The sequence below is a fragment of the Manis javanica genome, chromosome 4 (assembly GCF_040802235.1).
Source record: "Manis javanica isolate MJ-LG chromosome 4, MJ_LKY, whole genome shotgun sequence".
Lineage (NCBI taxonomy): Eukaryota > Metazoa > Chordata > Mammalia > Pholidota > Manidae > Manis > Manis javanica.
Window position 1 is genome coordinate 152,293,109 of NC_133159.1, and position 21,163 is coordinate 152,314,271.

General features: G+C 32.3%; 1 protein-coding gene across 8 annotated transcripts in view; it reads right to left on the reverse strand.

The window, feature by feature from the left end:
* STXBP4 (syntaxin binding protein 4) overlaps nt 1-21,163 on the reverse strand; it is a 174,895-nt gene that overhangs the window by 124,390 nt on the left and 29,342 nt on the right. For all 8 annotated transcript variants that reach the window (XR_012130687.1, XM_073235410.1, XM_073235411.1 and 5 more), the window contains 6 exons: nt 19,491-19,597; nt 19,086-19,305; nt 18,031-18,109; nt 11,743-11,837; nt 5,375-5,471; nt 3,706-3,797 (listed from right to left, as the gene is read on the reverse strand). Coding sequence is in view for 7 of the 8 variants with exons in the window: in XM_073235410.1 (XP_073091511.1) it covers nt 3,706-3,797; nt 5,375-5,471; nt 11,743-11,837; nt 18,031-18,109; nt 19,086-19,305; nt 19,491-19,597 (690 nt within the window). In the remaining variant the exon portion in view is untranslated. The remainder of the gene's footprint in view (nt 1-3,705; nt 3,798-5,374; nt 5,472-11,742; nt 11,838-18,030; nt 18,110-19,085; nt 19,306-19,490; nt 19,598-21,163) is intronic.

The following is a 21,163-nucleotide window of genomic DNA, read 5'->3' on the forward strand; positions in this document are numbered from 1 at the left end:
CTAACTCCAAATACAAAAGTAAACTTGAAATGGATCAAAGACCTGAATGTAAGTCATGAAATCATAAAACTCTGAGAAGAAAATAGCCAAACTCTCTTGAATATAAACACAGGCAACTTTTTCTGGAACACATCTCCTCGGGCAAGGGAAATAAAAGCAAAAATGAACAAATGGGACTACATCAAACTAAAAAGCTTCTGTACTGCAAAGGACACCATCATCAAAACAAAAGACATCCTATTGTATGGGAGAATATATTGGTAAATGACATACCCGACAAGAGGTTAACTTCCAAAATATATAAAGAACTCAATGCTTCAACATCTAAAAAAGCAAATAGCCCAATTCAAAAATAGGCATAGAATCTGAACAGACTTCTCCAAAGAAGAAATTCAGATGGCCAACAGGCACATGAAAAGATGCTCCACATCACTAATCATCAGGGAAATGCAAATTAAAACCTCAATGAGATATCGCTTCATACCAGTTAGGATGGCCAACATCCAAAAGAAACAACAAATGCTGGCAAGGATGTGGAGAAAGGGGAACCCTCCTACACTGTTGGTGAGATGTAAATTAGTTCAATCGTTGTGGAAGGCAATATGGAGGTTCCTCCAGAAACTAAAAATAGAAATACCATTTGACCCAGGAATTCCACTCCTAGGCATTTACCCAAAGAAAACAAAGTCCTTGACTCAAAAAGACATATGCACCCCTACATTTATTGCAGCACTATGTACAATAGCCAAGATATGAAAGCAACCTAAGTGTCCACCAGTAGATGAATGGATAAAGAAGATGTGGTATGTATACACACATGGAATATTATTCAGCCATAAGAAGAAAACAAATTCTACCATTTGCAACAACATGGATGAAGCTGGAGGGAATTATGCTCAGTGAAATAAGCCAGGTGGAGAACGAGAAGTCCCAAATGATTTCACTCATTTGTGGAGTATAACAATAAAGCAAAACTGAAGGAACAAAACAGCAGCGGAATCACAGAACCCAAGAAGAGATTAGCGGTTACCAAAAGGGAAGGGAGTGGGTACAGTCAGCGGGGAAGGAGAAGAGAATTAAGGGGTATTATGATTAACACACATAATGTAGGGGCATCACCAGGAAGGCAGTATAGCACAGAGAAGACAAGTAGTGACTATAGCATCTTACTATTCTGATGTACAGTGACTGCAATGGTGTGTATTTGTGGGGGACTTGATAATATGGGTGTCTTAGAACTTCAGTTAAAAGACATGGAATTAAAAGACATGGAGGAAACTTAAATGAGTAGAGAGATTAATAGGCAGATCATAGAGGATTTTTAGGGAAGTAAAACTATTCTATGTGATACCATAATGATCAATATGTTATTATACATTTGTGTGAACCTACATAGAGTGTACAACACCAAGAATGAACCATGACATAAACCATGGACTTTAGTTGATGATGGTGTGTCAATATAGGTTTATCAATTGTAATAAATATACCACTCTGGTGAGAAAAGATGTTGAAAATGCAGAAGGCTGTATATATGGGCTAGCAGAGCGTATGGGAAATATCTGTACCTTCCCTTCAATTTTGCTGTGAACATTAAATGGCTGTAGGGAAATAAAGTCTTTAAAAAAAAAGACACTATTTATTATAATGGAAAAAAAAAGTATAAGGTAATTAGAGATAAGTCTAACAAAAATTAATAAAGCTTCTTTGTGGAAAAAAACATTATCAAATGTATCATATGCTATTCAAAAAGACATAAATATATAAGAAACCAAACATGTTCACAGATTTAAATTTATAAAGATGTTGATTCTACCCCATATAATCTATAAATTCAACACAGCAAGATTTTTGCTGGAACTTATATGAGCAAGAGCAAAAATTAGCCAAAGCAATATTTAAAAAGAAGAACAAGGTAGGAGAATGTGTCTTATCAAATATCAAGAGTTACAAGTCAATAATGATTCAAAACCTGAAAGAAAATCCATGTTAATCTTACTAAGTATTAATTCCTCGATGAAGGGAAAATTTTCTATAAGAACATACACCAACAAAATTACTTAAGAAAAGGACAAAAACTGGGATAAAATAACTTTAGATACATTAAAGAGTAGGAAATGTCTCCTATCCTGAAAGATCTAGGCCCAAATCACTTGTTATATAACATATTTTTAAACTTTAAAGAAACAGATAAAGTTTCTTTTATTTAAACTGTTCTAGAAAAATAGAAATGATGTAAAATTTATTTATTAAATAAGATAATGTTAGCTACTTTTAAGAAATTAAAAATGTAAAGTAGCTCAGATATCATGGAAGTTTATTTGTTGCTTACATTTGTGGATCCTATTGAACAGTACTCAGAAAAAGTAAAAATTTTTGAGACAAAAATGAAATGAATTTCAAATGCTTACCTAGAAAATTCAAGAGAAATAGCTGAAAAACAGCTGGAGAAAGGGAGTTCAATAAAATGGCATCACACAAAATATTCAAAAATTACTCTTTACTAATCAACAATCAAGAGGTACAATGATAAAAAAATCACATTTCCAAAAGTGTCAAAAACTTTTGCATATCTATTCAGACCTAACAAGAAATCATCAAGACATATATGAAGAAGATATAATTTCTCTTTCCAAAACATCAACAAAGACCTAAATGGAGAAATAAACCATGTTCTTTTCTGCCAAATCATTCTGTAAGTTCAATGCAATTCCTATTTTAAAAAAAAGTCCCAATGGAATTTTTATTTCCATGGCAAAATGATCTAAAAATCATGCAGAAAATCAAAACCAGTTAAAAAAAAATTAAGGACTTAGTTCATCAAATAAAAAGAACCTAGAGTGCTCCCAGAATAATTAAAATAATATACTGGCAGAGAGAAATGGTTCAATGGAACAGAGTGATAGGTCTAGAAACAGATCTTTGTATCTAGAAAGAAATTTAGTGTATGATGTAGTCTGCATTTCAAATTAGTGGTAAAAGTGAAGAAGGATGATTATTAAATAAATGACTATAGAATAAGGACAAGTGGTTATCCACTTGGGGCCCTAACCAATGCATAGACACTTTTAAATTTTGAGTGAATTAAATATATAAACTATATATAATACACACTGAAAGATCTCCCTTAGTAATATATCAAAAATCCATAATGAAGAAGGACTGAAAGATTTGACAATATAAATGGCAAAGTTATGTAGAGCAAATGACTTAGGAAGTTAACAGACTTCACAATTTCATTTTAAAATAAAGCACAAAACAAGTAAATTCAATCTATGCTGTTAAAGGGCAGAAGAGTAGTTACCTTGATTGAGGGTTGGGGGTAAGGGACAGCACCTGTAACTGGGTGTAAGAGCACTGGGGTAATTTCTTTAATGTGTTTCTTGATCTGGATGATGATTACAGGAGGATGGTTCAGAATGTAAACTTTCAGAGGGTATAATATACACTTACGAGTAACTTTCTGTGGTAGATTTAGGGATGGGAGAAGCATGAGAGGAGAGTGAGAGGAGAAAACAGAAGAGATCAAGATGAAATTTTACTTTTGATTTTAAATTACTCTGTAACTTATATATTTATTCAAGAAGCATGTGTAATTTGCATGCTTTATTTAAAAAAGTGAAAAAAGTCTACATGAATGACACATAACATGTTAAGACTTATGATATAGGTACAACCAGCACAATTGTATAGAGCATACTCTACCTGTGATTCTAATATGCTGGAAATTTCACGTGCACCAACATTTACTTCATCCAACTTCAAACAAAACAAGTTTCTGGCAACCTGGACAAAATCTAAAATGGAATACATTTCAGTAAGAACATTTAAGCATTTAACCTCATCTAAATAAATCTTTATCTTTTTCTATATGAAGTTGAAGCCATATGCTATAACTAATGATTCAAATTTAACTTACTTAAATAAATTACCTTGAAATGGTATTATGAAGTGACAGGTAAATATAAGTTCAAAAAGAAGTTAAGAAATAAACTGGTTCTAACTTATTTTAGTTAATTCTGCTGAAGTTAATAAATCAGTTAAGGTAATGATAAAGCAAACAAATACCATAGGCGTATCTATTTCTCTAACTCTTTTATCATGAGAAGAACTTTGTCTGAAACATATGATACTATTATTATATGATTTACAGCTTTTCTAGCTGGAAGAAATTAAGAAAAACTAAGGTTTAATAATACTAATTAGCAGCAGTTACTGTTTATGTAACAGCCTCTTTATGCCAGGCATGGTAATTAGCAATTTCACCCTCACAACAATTTTCTGAGATAGGTCCTCTTATCCTATCCATTTTAGAGGTTGCAGCTCAAACACAGTAACCATTTTAAATATGTGAAAACCACTTAGCAAATGAGTAGCAGAGCAGGATTCCATTAAGGTCTGACTCTAAAGCATATTCTCTTAACAACTGTTAAGACTACCTGTTGCAGTCCCAGCAAACCATAAACTTCTTCAGGTATGAATTTTAGTTATACATGTAATTCTGTTTTCAGTTCTCATTATTTTGGGGTAATTTTCAAGAGGAAAGGGGAGCAAGTATGTCTTTTTTTCATCACTTCAAAACCAAAAAGTGAATTTCCTTTTGTAGCAATGTATTTTTAAAATAATACAACACTGCATCAACTGTATAGAGCATACTCTACCTGTGATTCTAATATGCTGGAAATTTAAATTTTTTAAAAATTAAACACTTAATGCTGCCAAGGATACCAAAAAATGTTATATTCAAACATTACTAGTGGTAGGACAGATACATACATAAAATGTCCCTAGAAAACAATTTATTAATACGTATCAAATGTTCAAACCTCTTGTGGGGACTTACCCTAAGAAAAATAAGAAAAAAAGCTATGATGTTATATATAGATTTATTCATAATATCAGTTACTGAGAAGCCACAAAATTCCTAAAAGTGGAAAGGTTTAATATTGTAGTACATCAACTAAGTATGTCAGCATTATGCAACATTTAATAGTAATTATAGAGCATCATAAAAATACTTATTGTATCTTTATTACCTAAAGAAAAATTAGAATTTCACAGTGTAATTAGGACTTCTATTTTTTGTACTGTTTCTTTTGTTATTACTGAAACAATGCCTGTGCCAAAAAACTTTAAAAAAGAATATGATAGAATAATATTTCAGAGCTGAAAGATTCTAAGAAAGTTCTTTCTGCTGACCAAGTCAGGCCAATAATTCAAGTGGAGTTTTTAGGCTACTGACTAAGGAACTTGAAATAAATGTGGTTTTATTTTTCTCTCTCTCCTTCTAAAGAAGAGGCATTTTTAGTGAAAGCAGGTCTCATAAACTTCGACCACATTTCTGTGATGATACCACCTGATAAACCTTTCATACCTCCAAAAGACACTGTCCCCTTTGCGTCTGCTTGCACTTGCTGTCTCAGGGTTTGGTACTGTTCCTTCGTGGGCTGAATACCAAGATAATTTAAGGCCTGGAAGAGAAAGGACTCATATGAAGCAATTCTTCAAATCTGCAAAGAATAAAACTTTTCATTACAACTTTATGTTACTATATAGTGAAAATAATGAATATCGGGAGCACTGACCAGAATTAGATACCTACAGAAAGTCTGCTATTTAGGGATTAATTTTCTATGAAATAACAGCTTTCTGATTCCATCACCATGTCAGACTTTTTTTTTTTTTTTTTTAAGCAAGGCTAGCTCCTTGGCTGATGCCAAATTCATAAGCATAGCGCTAAAATTAAGACTCAAATGATTTCTTAGTTTAAGATATGTGATACGGCAGGAGAAAAATAACAAGGAAATTCTATTAAATCAGATTTAACATTAATTTCTGTAAGTGCAACATAAAACATAGATACTTTGTTATCTTGTATTTGAGACCAAAACTAAAGTTAATAGGAATTGGGTTAAATACAAAACTTTCCCATTTTTGGCTTGTTTATGGGCAGGCTTACACAAATAGTAAAGTTAAAAGCTTTCTCTATAACCCACTTCTCTCTACCTTCTTCTTTTAGTACCCATTGCCGATTAAAAATTGAGAGTCTGCTAGTTGTATTCCAGTTGTAATCTAATAGATTCTTTTGTTTTTTTATATCAGAACCATAATTTTTAGCTAGAAACATTGTCATCCAGTTAGAAGATATCTCCCAGTCCCTTTTGCAGCTTGATGAGGCCATGTGACTACAAATTGGCCAAGGAGATACAGAGGTAAAGTACTGTAGGGTACTTGCAGAAAGTTTTTCAAGAGTAGGGGTAGTTAGTTCTTGTCCCTTTTCCTTCTTTCTTTGGGAGAAAGAATAAAAGAAAAGAAAGACAGAACAAGAAAGGAAAAGGAAAGAGAAGAGAAAAGTACAGGAAAAAAAAGGAAAGGATAATTTTTCTTCTGTTCAGGCATTCATCATTTCATTCAACAAGTTATTTCTTTAGTGCTTACTATTTGTCAAATGCAAACTATGCAAAAAGACACAGCAAACAAGATATAGCTATGGGCTGTAGGTGAAGAGTACCAGGTAAATAAATGTAACTAGAGTGATATGTAATTAACAGAAGTGTAAACAGGATGTATATGGCAAAAACAAACTGGTTAATGTATAAGGTGGCTGGGCACAGTGAGAGGAGACAGGAGGAAGAGGGGACATCAGGAAAGACGCCTTCAAAAATGATTCCAGTGCTTAACCTAGCATTATTTGCCGACCCTGTCCACGCAGTCATAAATATTTGCTTTGCATAACATGGAATAGTAATTCTTATCTTTTGGTGTTCTTGTCCTTCAGTCATGTGTTCCAAATGTAAAAGAGAAAAGGAAAGGGAATAATACAAAGAACACCCAATTATTCATACTTACTGATTATTTGCTTGAAATTTATATGTAGATTTAAGAATAAACATTATAGACCTGGTTGAGACCGTCCTCTACTGTTTCTTATCAGTAACCACTATCTTAAGGTTGGTACATCCTTCTTGTCCATAATTTAGTGCATTGCTACATATAAGCCCTAATAATATGTACTTGAGTGCATTTAAAAATTTTACATGAAAAATATAATACAAATGGATAACTACACATTGTTTTTATTTTTACTTCAATGTTATGATTTTACACTTGCTCAATATTGTTACCTGCAAAACTAGTTAACTTATTTTAATTTTATATGGTATCCCACTGTATGAATATAACTTATTATAATTTCCTGATGGGCTTTTATAATTGCTCAAATCTGTTTTTATTACAAAACATTATATGGTCTCCTTGTGTAGACGTGTAAAAATTTCTCTATAGTATATCCCTAGAAGAGGAAATGCTGAGTCATAGGGTATATATAATGTCAACTTTATTAGATATTGTAAAATTAAAACTGGTGATACTAATTTATGCACACCACTAGTATATAAGCACTTCTGTTTTTCTATATTCTTAACAGCATTTGCTGTTTTCACACTTTAATATTTGTCAATATGCTGGATAGGAAATAGAATGTCATTTGTTAATTTGGATTCCCCTAATTACAAGTGAAATTAAGCTTCTTTATTAGCAATGTTTTCGACTCATAAATTATTTATCAATATGTCTTAAATTTTCATACACAGAGTTAGGAAATATTTTTTGTTAGTGATTCCTAACTTGGTGGCATTCTCCCAACTGTGAAAACTAAAAATGTCTCTAAGACATTGCCAAACGCCCTCTGAGGCAAAACTCCCCACACTGCCATCCTTGAGAACCACTGCTCTAGAGACAGACACTCTTAACAGTTTGGTGTATTAATGTTTTAGGTTTTTTCCTAAGAATATAGCTCCTATATGTTAAATATATATATACACATATATACATAAATGTATATATATATATATGCAAAAGGTATGCAATTTTGCAAAAAGTAAATCACTATAGAGTTCTATGTTTTTAAAAAATTACCAATATATCACAGCTTTCTGTTCTGAACATTTTACGTTATATGCATTATTAAACTGTACATTAAAGCGTAGCATTTAAGCATATTACTACAGGTTTTGAATGTAACAAAACATTACAAAAGACCTTTTGAACTTCTCCCCAGAGTCCCAAATATTTTATTATATTTGATATATAACAACATATATGAACATATATGTGTGGTATGTAGGAACGTATGTGTACATATATATATATATATAGACAAGACAGTAACATAAAGCATCTATGAATCCACTTAAGAATTATAAAACTGCCAATACTGTTGAATTAATGTCCTACTCTACTACAGGTAACCACTACTAATAAACTGTTATCCCCATACTATTAATTTTAAAATGGTTATTCACATATATTTATGTATCTCTAGCAACTTATTTTGTTTTGCTTCTTTTTAGCTTCATAAAAATGTGGTATTTAGTCTTCTGAAACCTGCTATTTTTACTCTACAGGATCGGTTTTATCATTGACACATGCTATCATAGGCTATTGCAACAGTAACACATAAATATTTGATTAGATGACTATGCCACAATTTATTCATCCACCTTCCTGTAGATGGACATTGGGGTTTTCTGCCTACTAGCAATGCAGCAATAAACATTCTTATACTGTATAAACACGGGTAAAAATTTCTTTAGTGTATATAACTTCTTTACATATTTTGGATGCTAGCATTTTATATGTAATATGTATTGCAAACATTTTCTCTTGGTTTTTGGCAAAATTTTATATTTTAAATATTCTTTTTATGAAGTTGCTTATAGAGAGTTCCCAGACATGTTTTTATATCATAACTTCATATTTTCATAAATACATATAATATTTTAAAAATATTTTTGTTTTAATTTTTGTATAAATGGTACCATAATACACCATTTACCAAAAAAATCAATGTTTTTTCATTTTATTAATAACAGATTTCTTGAGATATAATTCACAGAAAGTTCACCATTTAGTGTACAGTCAAATTGCTTCACAAATGTGTACATCAGTCACTGCAAATTCTAGAAAATTTTCATCACTCCAAAAAGAAACCCCCACACCCTTAGCAGTCACTTGCTACTTCCCTATCTCCTGGTCCCAGGCAACCACTAATATCATATTTTCTGTTTCTATGGTTTTGCCTATTGTGGCATTTCACATAAACAATCATACCATTTGCAACTGTGTCTGGCTTCTTTCATTGAGCTTTAAATTACAAGCTTTATTATCTATGTTGGAGCACGTATTAGAACTTTATTCCTTTTACAGCCCAATAATAGTCCATTGTATGTATATACTATATTTTGTTTATCTTTAAGAAGGGTAAAGGTTCTGACTAACTTTAGACTAATTAAGCTAAACATGCATGTTCAAATTTTAAGGTGATGACTGAAAAAAAGCAAGAGAGACATAACTTCTAAATCCACTGGGGAAAATATGAAATGCAAAAACAGCCAACCAAATAATGAAACATAATCAAACCAAAGAATACAATAAAAAAGAAGTGTTAAAAAGAACAAAGAAAAAAATTTTTAAATAAGATGGTAGAAATAAATATACATTATAATAAGATAGTGTAAAGTCTGTGGAGCAATGGGAACTCTTATAAAAGATTAGTGGGAATGATAATTGGTAAAACTCTTTAGAAAACAAATCACCAATCCAACAATTATTTCCTGAGCTTATGCTATGAGCCAAGAATTTTTCTAGGAGCTGGATTTTTCTAGAGGAAGTGAGAATTTTACAAATACCCCAGTGGACAATACCCAAGAAAAGTTGAAAGGTAATACACAAACTCATTGGCCACATGATATCTTAATAAATTAAAATTTAGAAAGCATATAAATGATAAAGTTAAAATTCAGAATAGAGTTACCCCTTGGGGAGAGGGAGAGGGAGAGGAATATATGATCAAGAAGAAATATACATGCAATACTGAAGGTTTTCTTTCCCAGCTGGGTGGTAGGTACATGTGTGTTTTATTATACTTTAAACTGTACATATGCAATATAATCATTCTATATATGGCTGATATTTTTATATAAAGAAGTAAAAAAAATTTGCAAAAGTAATGAAAATAGAACTCCTATCACAGTACTCAATATATGGTGACTCTTATTATATTAAGTAATAATTGCAAAATGTAATTAACTACAATGCAAATTGATCTAGAGCTAAAATTAGTAATAAGTGAAAGTTTTGTTGAGAGTAAAATTTACCCAAGATGAATACAGCATGTCAGTAAGTTTATAAATTTAAATTGGAAATAATTTATTTTTGATCAAAAAGTATGGTCCAAAAATTTCTTGAATAACTAGTGCCATCTTTTAACTTTAAACAAAAATGCAAATTTGTTAATTGGCCAATAAATGTCCTTAACTTTTTCTGATGTCTGAAGGATGAATTTAAAAAATGTCACTTCTTTGTAATATTAGTCATATGCTTCCTAACCTAACACAAAAAACACCTCATTAACTATAATCAGACATTGGGTATGCCATTGCTTACTACAACTTTCTTCAAATGTTACAGAAATGGCAAGAGGTAAAGTAAATATCAGTGAAATGGCATCTGTATCCCAAAGCATCTTTATCAGGTACAAAAATATAAGTAGTGTTGAAGTGTAATAATTCATCTGTAAGCCAATTAATAAGTTGTATTCTTATATGCTATGTTTACCATGCCTACTTCTAAGTTTAATGTTAGGATCAAATGAGATCCACAGTATTCATAAAAACACTTTAAAAAATATTATCATTAAAAATAACAATGGTGAAATTATTTAAAATATGTATTATTAAATCATTCTCAGAGTATTCATGAAAAGAGGCAATCCATTTCTCAGACAAGGAATTAATATATATCTAGTTCAGTGTTACAAATCACTTTACAGTATATCCTGATAAAAAATTTTAGACTGGTAAAAAGGGAATTTCATGAAGACAATGTCATACATACATATGTCTTGACAGGTAATTCCTTCATCAAATTCTAACCTCTTTCTCTTTCTTAAAATTTGTTCTGAGTAGGCTAATTACTTAATAACCACATAGTTGATCAGCACCTCTTCCTTGTGAAATTTTATTATAACACTAATTTTCTAGATGTTATATGTAACATATTTATAGAATATAAAGAAAAAAACTGCATTTTAAATACTTAAGACATTGTTCTTATCTATTACTGAATAATGAATATCTTCAATATGTAATGGATAATAAAATCGTATCTGTCTACAAAAGTACCAACTAAAGTAGAAGGACCTATTTCAAAATGAATTGATACAGATATTTTATATTAAAATGTAACTATCCAAAAAAATCAGAGTAGCTTAGGAAATATTTGGGTAAATAGAAACTCATTTGGATTTAGAAAAAAATATTTATTAAGTGAAATACAGTTTCAAACTGAAAACAAAGAATGTTCTACTGTCACTAAATATATTTTGAATAAAAGCAAAGAACTGAATCTACACAGAAAGTGGATTTAATGAGATGTAATAATTTATCATAATTTATTCCATGTTTACTTGGATTCTACAGGTAAAACATCATATTTGTCTTATTCCCATATGGGAGGAAACTGATTAATTTGATGTCAATTTAGTTACAAAAGGTTTTAGTTATCTTTTGTACTACTGAACCACCATGAACTGTCCAACTCAAACACAGATTAAATAATTTAAACCTGTCATTCATTTAATTGCAAATAAGTAAGTAATGGCTCCAGTTCTCTATCCCTTAAAAGAATAAAAATATTTCCTTGTTATTTTATGGAAGCGAAATGGAAATTTTAGATAGTTACCAATTCCAGTTTCTCTGCCTTAAGGCGAACAGAAGAATTTAGGGAAATCTTCTTTCCTCGTATTCCATAATTACCAGTCCAGGCAGGGGTAATATCTAAGAGACAACAGAGTACACATTAATTGCAAACTTAATTGGAATAGAACTTTTCATTTGACAAGATGTGTTCTGGGCTCCTGCTGTTCAAAAATAATTCTGGCTAACTAGTTGGCAGTTCTCACTTCTGTTTTCATGATTTTTCTTTAAATCTAAAATGTATTACATAGGTCCTCTTCACTTCAGCCCTAAAATGTGACATAAAAAGAGTGGCCAAGTATGCATTAAGTCCCACGGAAATATTAATTTAAAAGACACACATACATCCTACCACTACCCTGTCATCACAATGCCTGACTAATTGTAAAAGGAAAAGTCTTGGCTTTCTTCCAAAGTAAGTAAGATCATATGAGAAATTCAAAAAGATCATAGTCTTTCTTTGACTGGCAAAAGTGGTTTTGTTATGTGAGTTCTGGAGATACTATGGAAAAAGTCACAAATGCAAACTGTTTCAAGTTTGCACATGAAGTATAATATAGCTTCAGAACTTCTTGAACTAAAAATCCTGTATCTTACTTTACATAAGGGCTATATTTCAAGTAGCATCAAGGGACTTTCAAGAGTTGTGTCTCACACACTTGTCACCCATTCTCTAACACCACCTCAATTTTACCATCGTTATTTAGATAAGCTTTTGTCCTTGTTGCATGAGTAAGAAACCAGGTGCTCACAATGGGCTAGAGCTTGAAAAAATTACTTGTTTTAATATGCTGAAGTTTGTAAAACAAATTCCTATAATTCATGTCAATCCTTATATCTAAACTGTCACCATTCTAAATACACTTTTAAATGATATTTTACTAGTTCTACATAGAAACAAGAGGAAGATAAAAATCTTTTTAAAATGTCACATCTTTATGCAGTGTTTTAATTTTTTTCTTTTTTCTCAGAGCATCTGTCTCTAAGTACAAAATGATTTGCATTCTCTTTCTTAAGAACATAAGAAGCGCATATGAAAATAAATAGTGTTCCTCTAAACCTTTAACACATCCTTAACATTCTATGTAAAATCTTGAATATAGCTTATAGGTGTCAAGATGATAAAAAAAATGGTACTGACTTTTAGCTTCAAATGGAATCAAACCTTGAGAAAGACTGATTTTAGTATAATAGAATTTTTACAATTCTAGTAAGAGCAACAAAGTTTCTTGTTATTTTGATACCTCATCATTGGCTATGGGAAAAAATAATATATACAAGATACATTTTTTTTTCTGTTAGAGAAATTCTGTGCCAAACCTAAAGTGTAGCATGAAAGATCGGTGTTAAGTAGAGTGATATGGGAGACCAAACAGCAGAAAAGTCAAACTTTATTTTTCATTTTTAAGGTCTGGACTTGTGAGGCTTGGCAATGTTTCAGCATGGTGCCTGACATACCATTAAAGTACACTAACACAGGTGCACACAGGCTAACATAATTATGGTCTCAGATTAGGACTAACTCTGAGGGTGAATTACTCAATTCAAGTGTAAGTATATGGAAGGGCTGGAGACGGGATGAGAGCAAAAGAGAGCAGAAAGAGACAGGGAGGGACAGGAAAACACACCACCAACAAAAGGGCACATTAGGTAGAAAGATAGACACGAGCAGCTGGAAATTGGAAGATGAGGTTCAGAGAAAGCCCCCTACTGGTAACATTCAAAGAAAAAGCCACCCAAACTCTGGCCAGGTAGGGGGTCCCATGTGAAGACAACAATGGTTTTGCAGGGAGATAACTTCCTCCGCAACCAGATCGCAAAGGACAGGACTAAAAACTGCCCAAATCACACCTTAGCATGGGGAAAGGACATGCTCCCTGAGAGGGATGACTATACAGAAGGAGCTGTAAATCAAGTAACCCCACCTTGCCAGTCAGAGGTGCCTCCCTGCCAGGAAGTAACATAAAGGCCTCCCACCTTAAAGTTCAGGGACCTTTGTCTACCTTAACTCTGGCCTGCTCCTCCCCTAGAGCATATTCAAATAAAACTTTCACTCTGCTTCACTATTGGGTCTCTACCTTTTAATTCTTTGCTGCAGCAGGAACAAGAACCAAGGAAAACAAACTCAACCAGTAACATTCTCACTTATGTTTTCCTACATCTAAGCATAAAAAGTTGCTCTGTGTAACAGTGGAAATAACAGATCAGCTCTTATGCCTACTTTTAGCCAAGCAGTACACTAAGACTTTGCATATAAAAGCTCATTAATTTTTACAATAACCACACTGACATAAGTGTTATTATCTGCATTCCAAAGATGAAGAAACCAAGGCACATGAAGATAAAGAAATTAGCCCCAGATCACACAGACAGTAGGTGACCATGTCAGGATTCTAATATCTTGTGACTCCTGAAGCCAATGTTCTTAAATGTGTTAATATCTTTCATCATCAATTTTTTCCTTTGCAAAGTAGGAAGAAAAAAACAGACCACCTTACAGGAATTGTAAAGGTAAAAAAAGAAAATCATGGACAACTACTAGGAAACTATAAAGTACTATTAATATTAAAACATAGAGACACTGTATTTAAACAGGAGACAATGTAAAATTATACTGATCCCCCATTTAACAATACGCTTAACAAGATCTCACATTCTTCCAGTCAACCTTCCCCTACACCTTTTGCTCTGAGTCAAAATCTTAGGAGGACCTGTGCATAAATCCAGTATGCTTTGGTGTATTAGAGTAGCTTGGCCCGAAAAGCCACTCAAAGAGAGCTTTCCTCATTTGTTAGCTACATCCCTCAATTCCAGCCTCATGTTTTTTTATCTGCTCCTTCCTGGGGAACTGAGACTTTTCAAAGTATAGCTTATTGTTCTCTTGGATCTTCCTTTACTCTTCTTGGGAGATGAAAGGGAATGTTTTATAAAGGAAAGGATCATTTGGTTAACACCATGAACCCTCCATGGACATCTTTCCCCATCACTACTTTGTTTCAGTTACGAAAGCCTTAGTGCAGTAGAATTAAGTCTTGTGCTATAGTGAAGTTAAATAGTAGTATTTATTCATGCAATAATTCTTAACTGATTTCCTTAGGAATGTCTTTACTATGCTTTTAGCTCACAGGCTCATGTATTATTCAGCTTATGGCAATAAGTAAACAACTATGGATTCCAAAATAAGATATTTATGTAAAAAATAGTTTTAAAGAACAAATTCAAGTATTATGTAGATTTAAAAACTCTAACTAGTTTTACACTTTGGAATGATTTTGAGATAGAAACTGGGGCAGATCTGTCTCATTAAGCTTATTTTTGTTGAGGTTAATATTAAAACTCATTTATGTTTTTGAATAAATAACTAGCTGAAAGAGTCCACATGTGATGGTTAAGGATCTAATTTTGGAACAGCCTGTAATTAAGTATTTAGACAAATTACAATATGAGTTTCCTAGAGATAATTTAGCATTGATTTTGCTTTCTTACCCCCAGAAACAATTGGCATGCTACATTTATGTGGAAGAAAATGGGACTAAGTCAGTGTGACTTCTACCCTAGAAAAATGTTCCATTATAATAGCATTTTAATATTTACTTTACAGATAGCCTACTCACTCAAATGTATTTTTCATTAAATTATTTTTCCATTTCAAAATCTAGCATTGCTTCTTAAGGACATTGATGTAGATTTTTACCTCAGTTTACTCATTACTTCAAGATCCCTTGGCTTTAATCAGACCTGCCTCCTGGGGTCGCCTGACATGAAGCTTATCCTTAGTTCTGTGCTTTTGCTCATGGTGCTTCCCTTCCTTATGATGATGATCTCCTACCTTCATCCATCAGTTGATGCTTAGCACTTCCTTTAAGGTCTGGACAATGTCTGAATTTTGCACTAGTTTTTGGGGTGGAAAGAGGATGCAAAATTGAATTCAAAGATAAAAGTTTCCACTTTTGCTCTAAAAACATGCCCTGGAATATTATCTGAGCTATACTGTAGTCTGCAGTTTCTGTAATATTAATAACAGTAACAGCAAAATTTACTGAGCAAAACATACTACATACCAATTACAATGTGAAGTGCTGACATGCATGATCTTACTTAATACTCATTATAACTCCATGAGGCAACTATTTCAAGGTTATATTGCTAATAAGTTGGGCGCAAAAATTTGAATTTTTAAGTTTGCATTCAGAGTCTGCTGATTAACTACTGTGCCTTCCCTACACCACCTTCAGGCCACTTACATCAGTTGACCACTGAATAACATGGATTTGAACCACACAGTCCACTTATATGTGGGGTTTTTTCAATAAGTATACTGCAAAATTTTTTGGAGATTTGTGACAATTCTGAAATAATATTTTCTTTTCTCTAGCTTACTTTATTGAAATAATACATTATATCATATGAATAATATACAAAATATGTATTAATTGACTGTTTATGTTAGTGATAAGGCTTCTGGTTAGCAGTTGGCTGTATTAAGTAGTTAGGTTTTTAGGGAGTCAAGTTACATGCAGGTTTCCAACCACTGGCACCTCTAACACCATGGTGTTTAAGGGTAACCCATATTTCTTTCCTTAGACTACTTTGCTCATGTCTTTCCACTATTTGAGCAAATGTGTTATTCATCCACAAGATGGTATGCTCATTAGACTACTGAAACCACCTATACCCCTGCTCTAGTTATCGCAGAACACTGCAGGCAGAAGTCATTCAATAAAGGAAGCAGAGACACACAGACCAAACATATATATGGTTGCTAACCTGAATAATGAAGATTCTTTGTTTCCATATTTGATTTTATAACATATCAAGTTATCTCATCAAAAATACCTAATTCCTCCATAATTCTTACTAAACTATGTTTTCTGCACACATGACATATTGGCGAATGGTTACTGAGTAAGTAAAAGGCTAAAAGAGGCATTTAGTTCAATTACTTTAAAAAATAAAAAGATGTTATGTAAATGTCTCCTCAGTATTGTTTGCTTCTTTCACTTATTTTTTTTTCCTCACATGGGTTCCCAGTTTAAAATAAAAACAATATATCAAGAATGGAAATTAATTACGTAAAGGGAATAATAACTAAAAAGTTTCTGAGTCAACAAATCCCACTAAGTAAAAAGGCATATAATTTATGGCTGAAGATTGCTTATAACCCACAGGGAAATACTTGTTAAGTATGGTAGTTATGCTGAATGTTTGTATCCTCCCCAAAATTCATATGTTGAAATCCTAACCCAAATGATGATGGTGTTGCAGGTGGTGGGGCCCTGAGGAGGTGCTCAGGTCATGAGGGTGGAGCGCTCATCAGTGGGTCAGTGTCCTTCTCAGAGTCCCCACAGTCCTCCCTAGCCCCTTCCACCGTGCGAGGACATAATGAGAAGTCTGCAACCAGAAGAAGGCTCTCAGTCCTGGACTTCCAGCCTCCAGAACTGTGGGAAATGTTTACAAGCTACTCAGGCTGTACTGTTTTGTTACAGTAGTCCGAAAGGACGAAGAAACTAAGTATACTAACTCTGCCTTATTTTGTAATTCAGATCTAGATAATGCTATTAAAAATTAAAATATACATGTAACAAATTGCACTATAATTTAGAATATACAATTAAATTTTCTTTAAGTACAATTTTTTGATTGCTGTCTCTAACTTTTGGAAAGAATAAATAGGAGGGATTTGCTCAATATTTGAGTCAAAAGACACTTGACAAGCTTCGTAAAAATCCCTTTTTATGGGTAGCTTACAAAATTAATCCTCTATTGTTTTAAAAAGTCAATTAATCATTTCATGGTAATTAAGAATCAATAATACTAAATTCACAATTCTGGTGTTCTAACTATATAATCTCTTCTTAAAAAACAAAAATATTTATTTTCTTAAGCTAAGCTCCCTTCTATAGTTTTTCCAAAAGATGAATTTACTATACCTCACCAGTATTTCACTAAAAGGACAAGGCAATCTAATCTTCATTTATAGAAGAGTTTCCATTATTTGGTTTCAACAGTTTTTTGATTATTACAGCTTCATAGACACTGTTATAATAATGCATCTTTTAAAATTCAATCCTTTGTTCAAGAAAATTTCCAGTTAAGTCATAATCTAACAGTGACCACTGTACAATACTTTCATTTTGTTTCTTTTATTCACTGAAGGAAAAAAAGGCATAACGCACCCTTCTTTAAAGTCTATTTAGTCACATTATGTACTCCTCAGTGACAAAGAGAAATTGAAAAAAAGTAACAGGAAAGAGGGAAATAAATGTGCATTTACCTGCATTAGACATATCTGTAGCGCTGTTGTCCAAAGAAGCAACTGGAGTCTGCTCTGTTTTCTTGTATCCAGTTTTTATCTATGAAAGAAAACAAGGAACTTGAAATGTCATTTTCTAAGGTAGGTCAAAGACCAGACTAGAAGCTCATGTTAACACAGAAAGAATGCTTAAAGAGACTATAGTCCCCAAAATACAAAACCTTAAAATTTTGCTATATTCATCTTCAAACAAAGCAATTCAGAATTAAAATTTCAGCTCTGCTATGTCCCAGGACAAGAAAATATAAGGCCATGCACCTTATTTTGAAAAAGAATCATAACTTTAAATGAAAAAGTATAAGAGGTTGACAGAAATCTTATACTCTGTATCTGATTAGCAGGGATCTGAAACTGAAGTTACCTTTGATGAATTTTATGCAACAGACTGAAAGCCTCCCTGAGTTTCCTATTTTGTTTTACAGTAACATAGATTTAAAGAGTATTGCTCTATTTTGTAACTTTGATTTGTTAGGGCAATGTTGCAATTAGTGCAATTTATTGTATCAGTTTTGGTATACAAACACCCTTTCTGTGTTTCTACTAGGGTGAACTACAGTCTAGTGAGGGAACACTGTCCACCTACCCTGGATGATTAGGATTAGCCTCACTGTGTAGGAAAGAAGCTAAAAAACAAAAAGGAAATTTGCCCATCTTTAGTCAAGCAGAAAACAGAAATGATGATGAATTAAACCATTTCAGATTGTCTGAAAATATATGACATTCCTAACATAGTTCTGAGAAAAATCAAGTCATATCTTTGTGATGCCATTCCAATCATGATTTCCCAAAGGACACACTGGCTTGAAGTTATAATTATTGAAAATACAATATAAAAATCTTACAAAGAAGAAAAGAAAAGACCTTTCAAGGAAGTGCCAATTTGTTAACAAACTGTATTACCAAAATTGTGATCTTATGTGTATGTGTGTGTGTGTGTGTGTGTGTGTATTTCTAACAAACATAAAAACATATAGGGGGTTTATGGATTGTACAAATAAACAGAAATTTAAGATTACCTGATTTATCTTAACAGAAGGTAAAACAGTTTCTGTAGTTCTGGGAGTGGATGAGGTCCTTGGAATTAGTACTTCCGAGGGAGAAGAAAGAAAACTAAATGTTGAGGTTTGAGGTCCACATTCTCCCGAAGCTTGTAAAAAGGATGGACATGGTGGATTTTCTGGATGATTGCTATCAGATTTTTGTCTTATGAATGCTATCTCCCAAGCAGATTCTAACCTAGCATTACAAAGAAATTACTTAATGGATATATTATGGATATAGTACAATTGAATTTTAAGATAATGTTTCAAATATTATCAAAAGATTCTTCTTTTAGGGTCTAAAGTACTTAAGACATCTTACATTATTATTTTTAAGAAGACAGTAAATGATTCGTTCTACCCTGTGAGCAGGATAGTTACCTCAGCTTGGCTCTGGTAACTATGCGTTTTGCTTCTTCAAATGATACACCAATCATAGATTCCTTGTTTATCGAGACCAGCTGATCCCCTGGCTTCAAACGTCCATCCTGACAAAAACAGGGACATTTATAATGTTTTAAAAACATACTGAGGATGTTTTTTAAAAAATATTACAATTTGTTGCAATTAAAGGAAAGAAAGTTTTAGTGAAGAATATCTTAAAGAAAGAAAATCTGTAATATTTGAAGATACACACTGGTACACCAGAAAAAGAGACCTATTTTAAAAGCTTGAAAGATACAGCTTTGACTCTGTGATTAAGTAGGCCAGATAACCTAGGACATTTCAGAATACAAGACCAATTCAGTTCAGTTCTGAGCATTTTTGTCTTTCATACTGTTAAAGATTTTAAACCATTAAGATTTATTCCACAGTAACGATTTTTAAAAATTAAGTCAAGGATCTTGATTATATTGATCCTACTCATATCTGATGTTATGATCAAACTTCATCCTTCCTGGATCTGCTGTCCTTCCTGTGACTCAGCCTGGTTGGTTGCACACATAGCTTTAGCCACGATCTACAAAAAATACCATTTTTTTCAGCCTTTGCTCAGTCATGGCTCTGCCAATAACTAGCCTGAGTAACACATCAAGCACAACGTTTAACGTATTTTTTAGGAAAGTTTCTCAGTCTTCTTTCCGTTAATTCAAACCGGAAAAGAAGAATGCACTCTCTATATTTTCAATTCCCAAGACACTTCTCAATTTATCATTTGTACAAAGATAGAACATATTATTTCTATAACTAGTGAAACATAAATGGTTAAAAAGCTGTATTTTCACTCTTATGGCATTAAGGTAAATTCCAACAATTCATGGAAGTATCTTTTTTCAAAGTCTTATCTACCTTTAAGATAAATCTCTTGGAAACTTATCTTTGATCTGAACTGTATTATATATAATACTGATTTATGGTTACTTTATTGATAAATAACAATAGTTATTTTTGTTTTTTAAAAAGACATCTAGTATTATTTATTACACTGAATATTGAAATACATAGGAAAGCAAATATAAAATATCAAAGAATTTTATGGGAACATGTTATCTCAAATACTGTGTAAAACATAATCTAAATATATGATGACCCTATGACCTTTCTGATTTATAAGTATTATTTAAAAATTAAACCAAAAAGTGATTTCATTCTAAAATATGTAAAATTTGGAAACTGATTTGGATTTTATAAATATGTGAATAATATAACTAGTAAAGTCAAAGAACATAACATACAACTGTTATATTCATAAGTGATTTTTTTTTCCATTTGATAAATGTCTGGGGAATAAAACACAACATAATGTTGGAAAAGACCAAGAAATATGGAGAAAGTATCTACCATATGGATTCTATAGTAAAATGAAAGAGCTGAGTTTGTAAGATTTTGTAAATAGTTCTGTATTGCCTGGGTCCAAATCTTACAACAGAGTTTGGTTACATATGCATTTAGATCAATTATCCCCCAGACTCTACTTAGACACTACTTATATTAACTTGCAGTTTAATATGTTAAATTTTAGCTTGAGGTCAGTTATTCACTCTAGGTAAGGTTAAGGTGAAACAGTTAACAAATAAGAAAAACAACCTTTTGCCAAAGGCAAAAAGATAAAG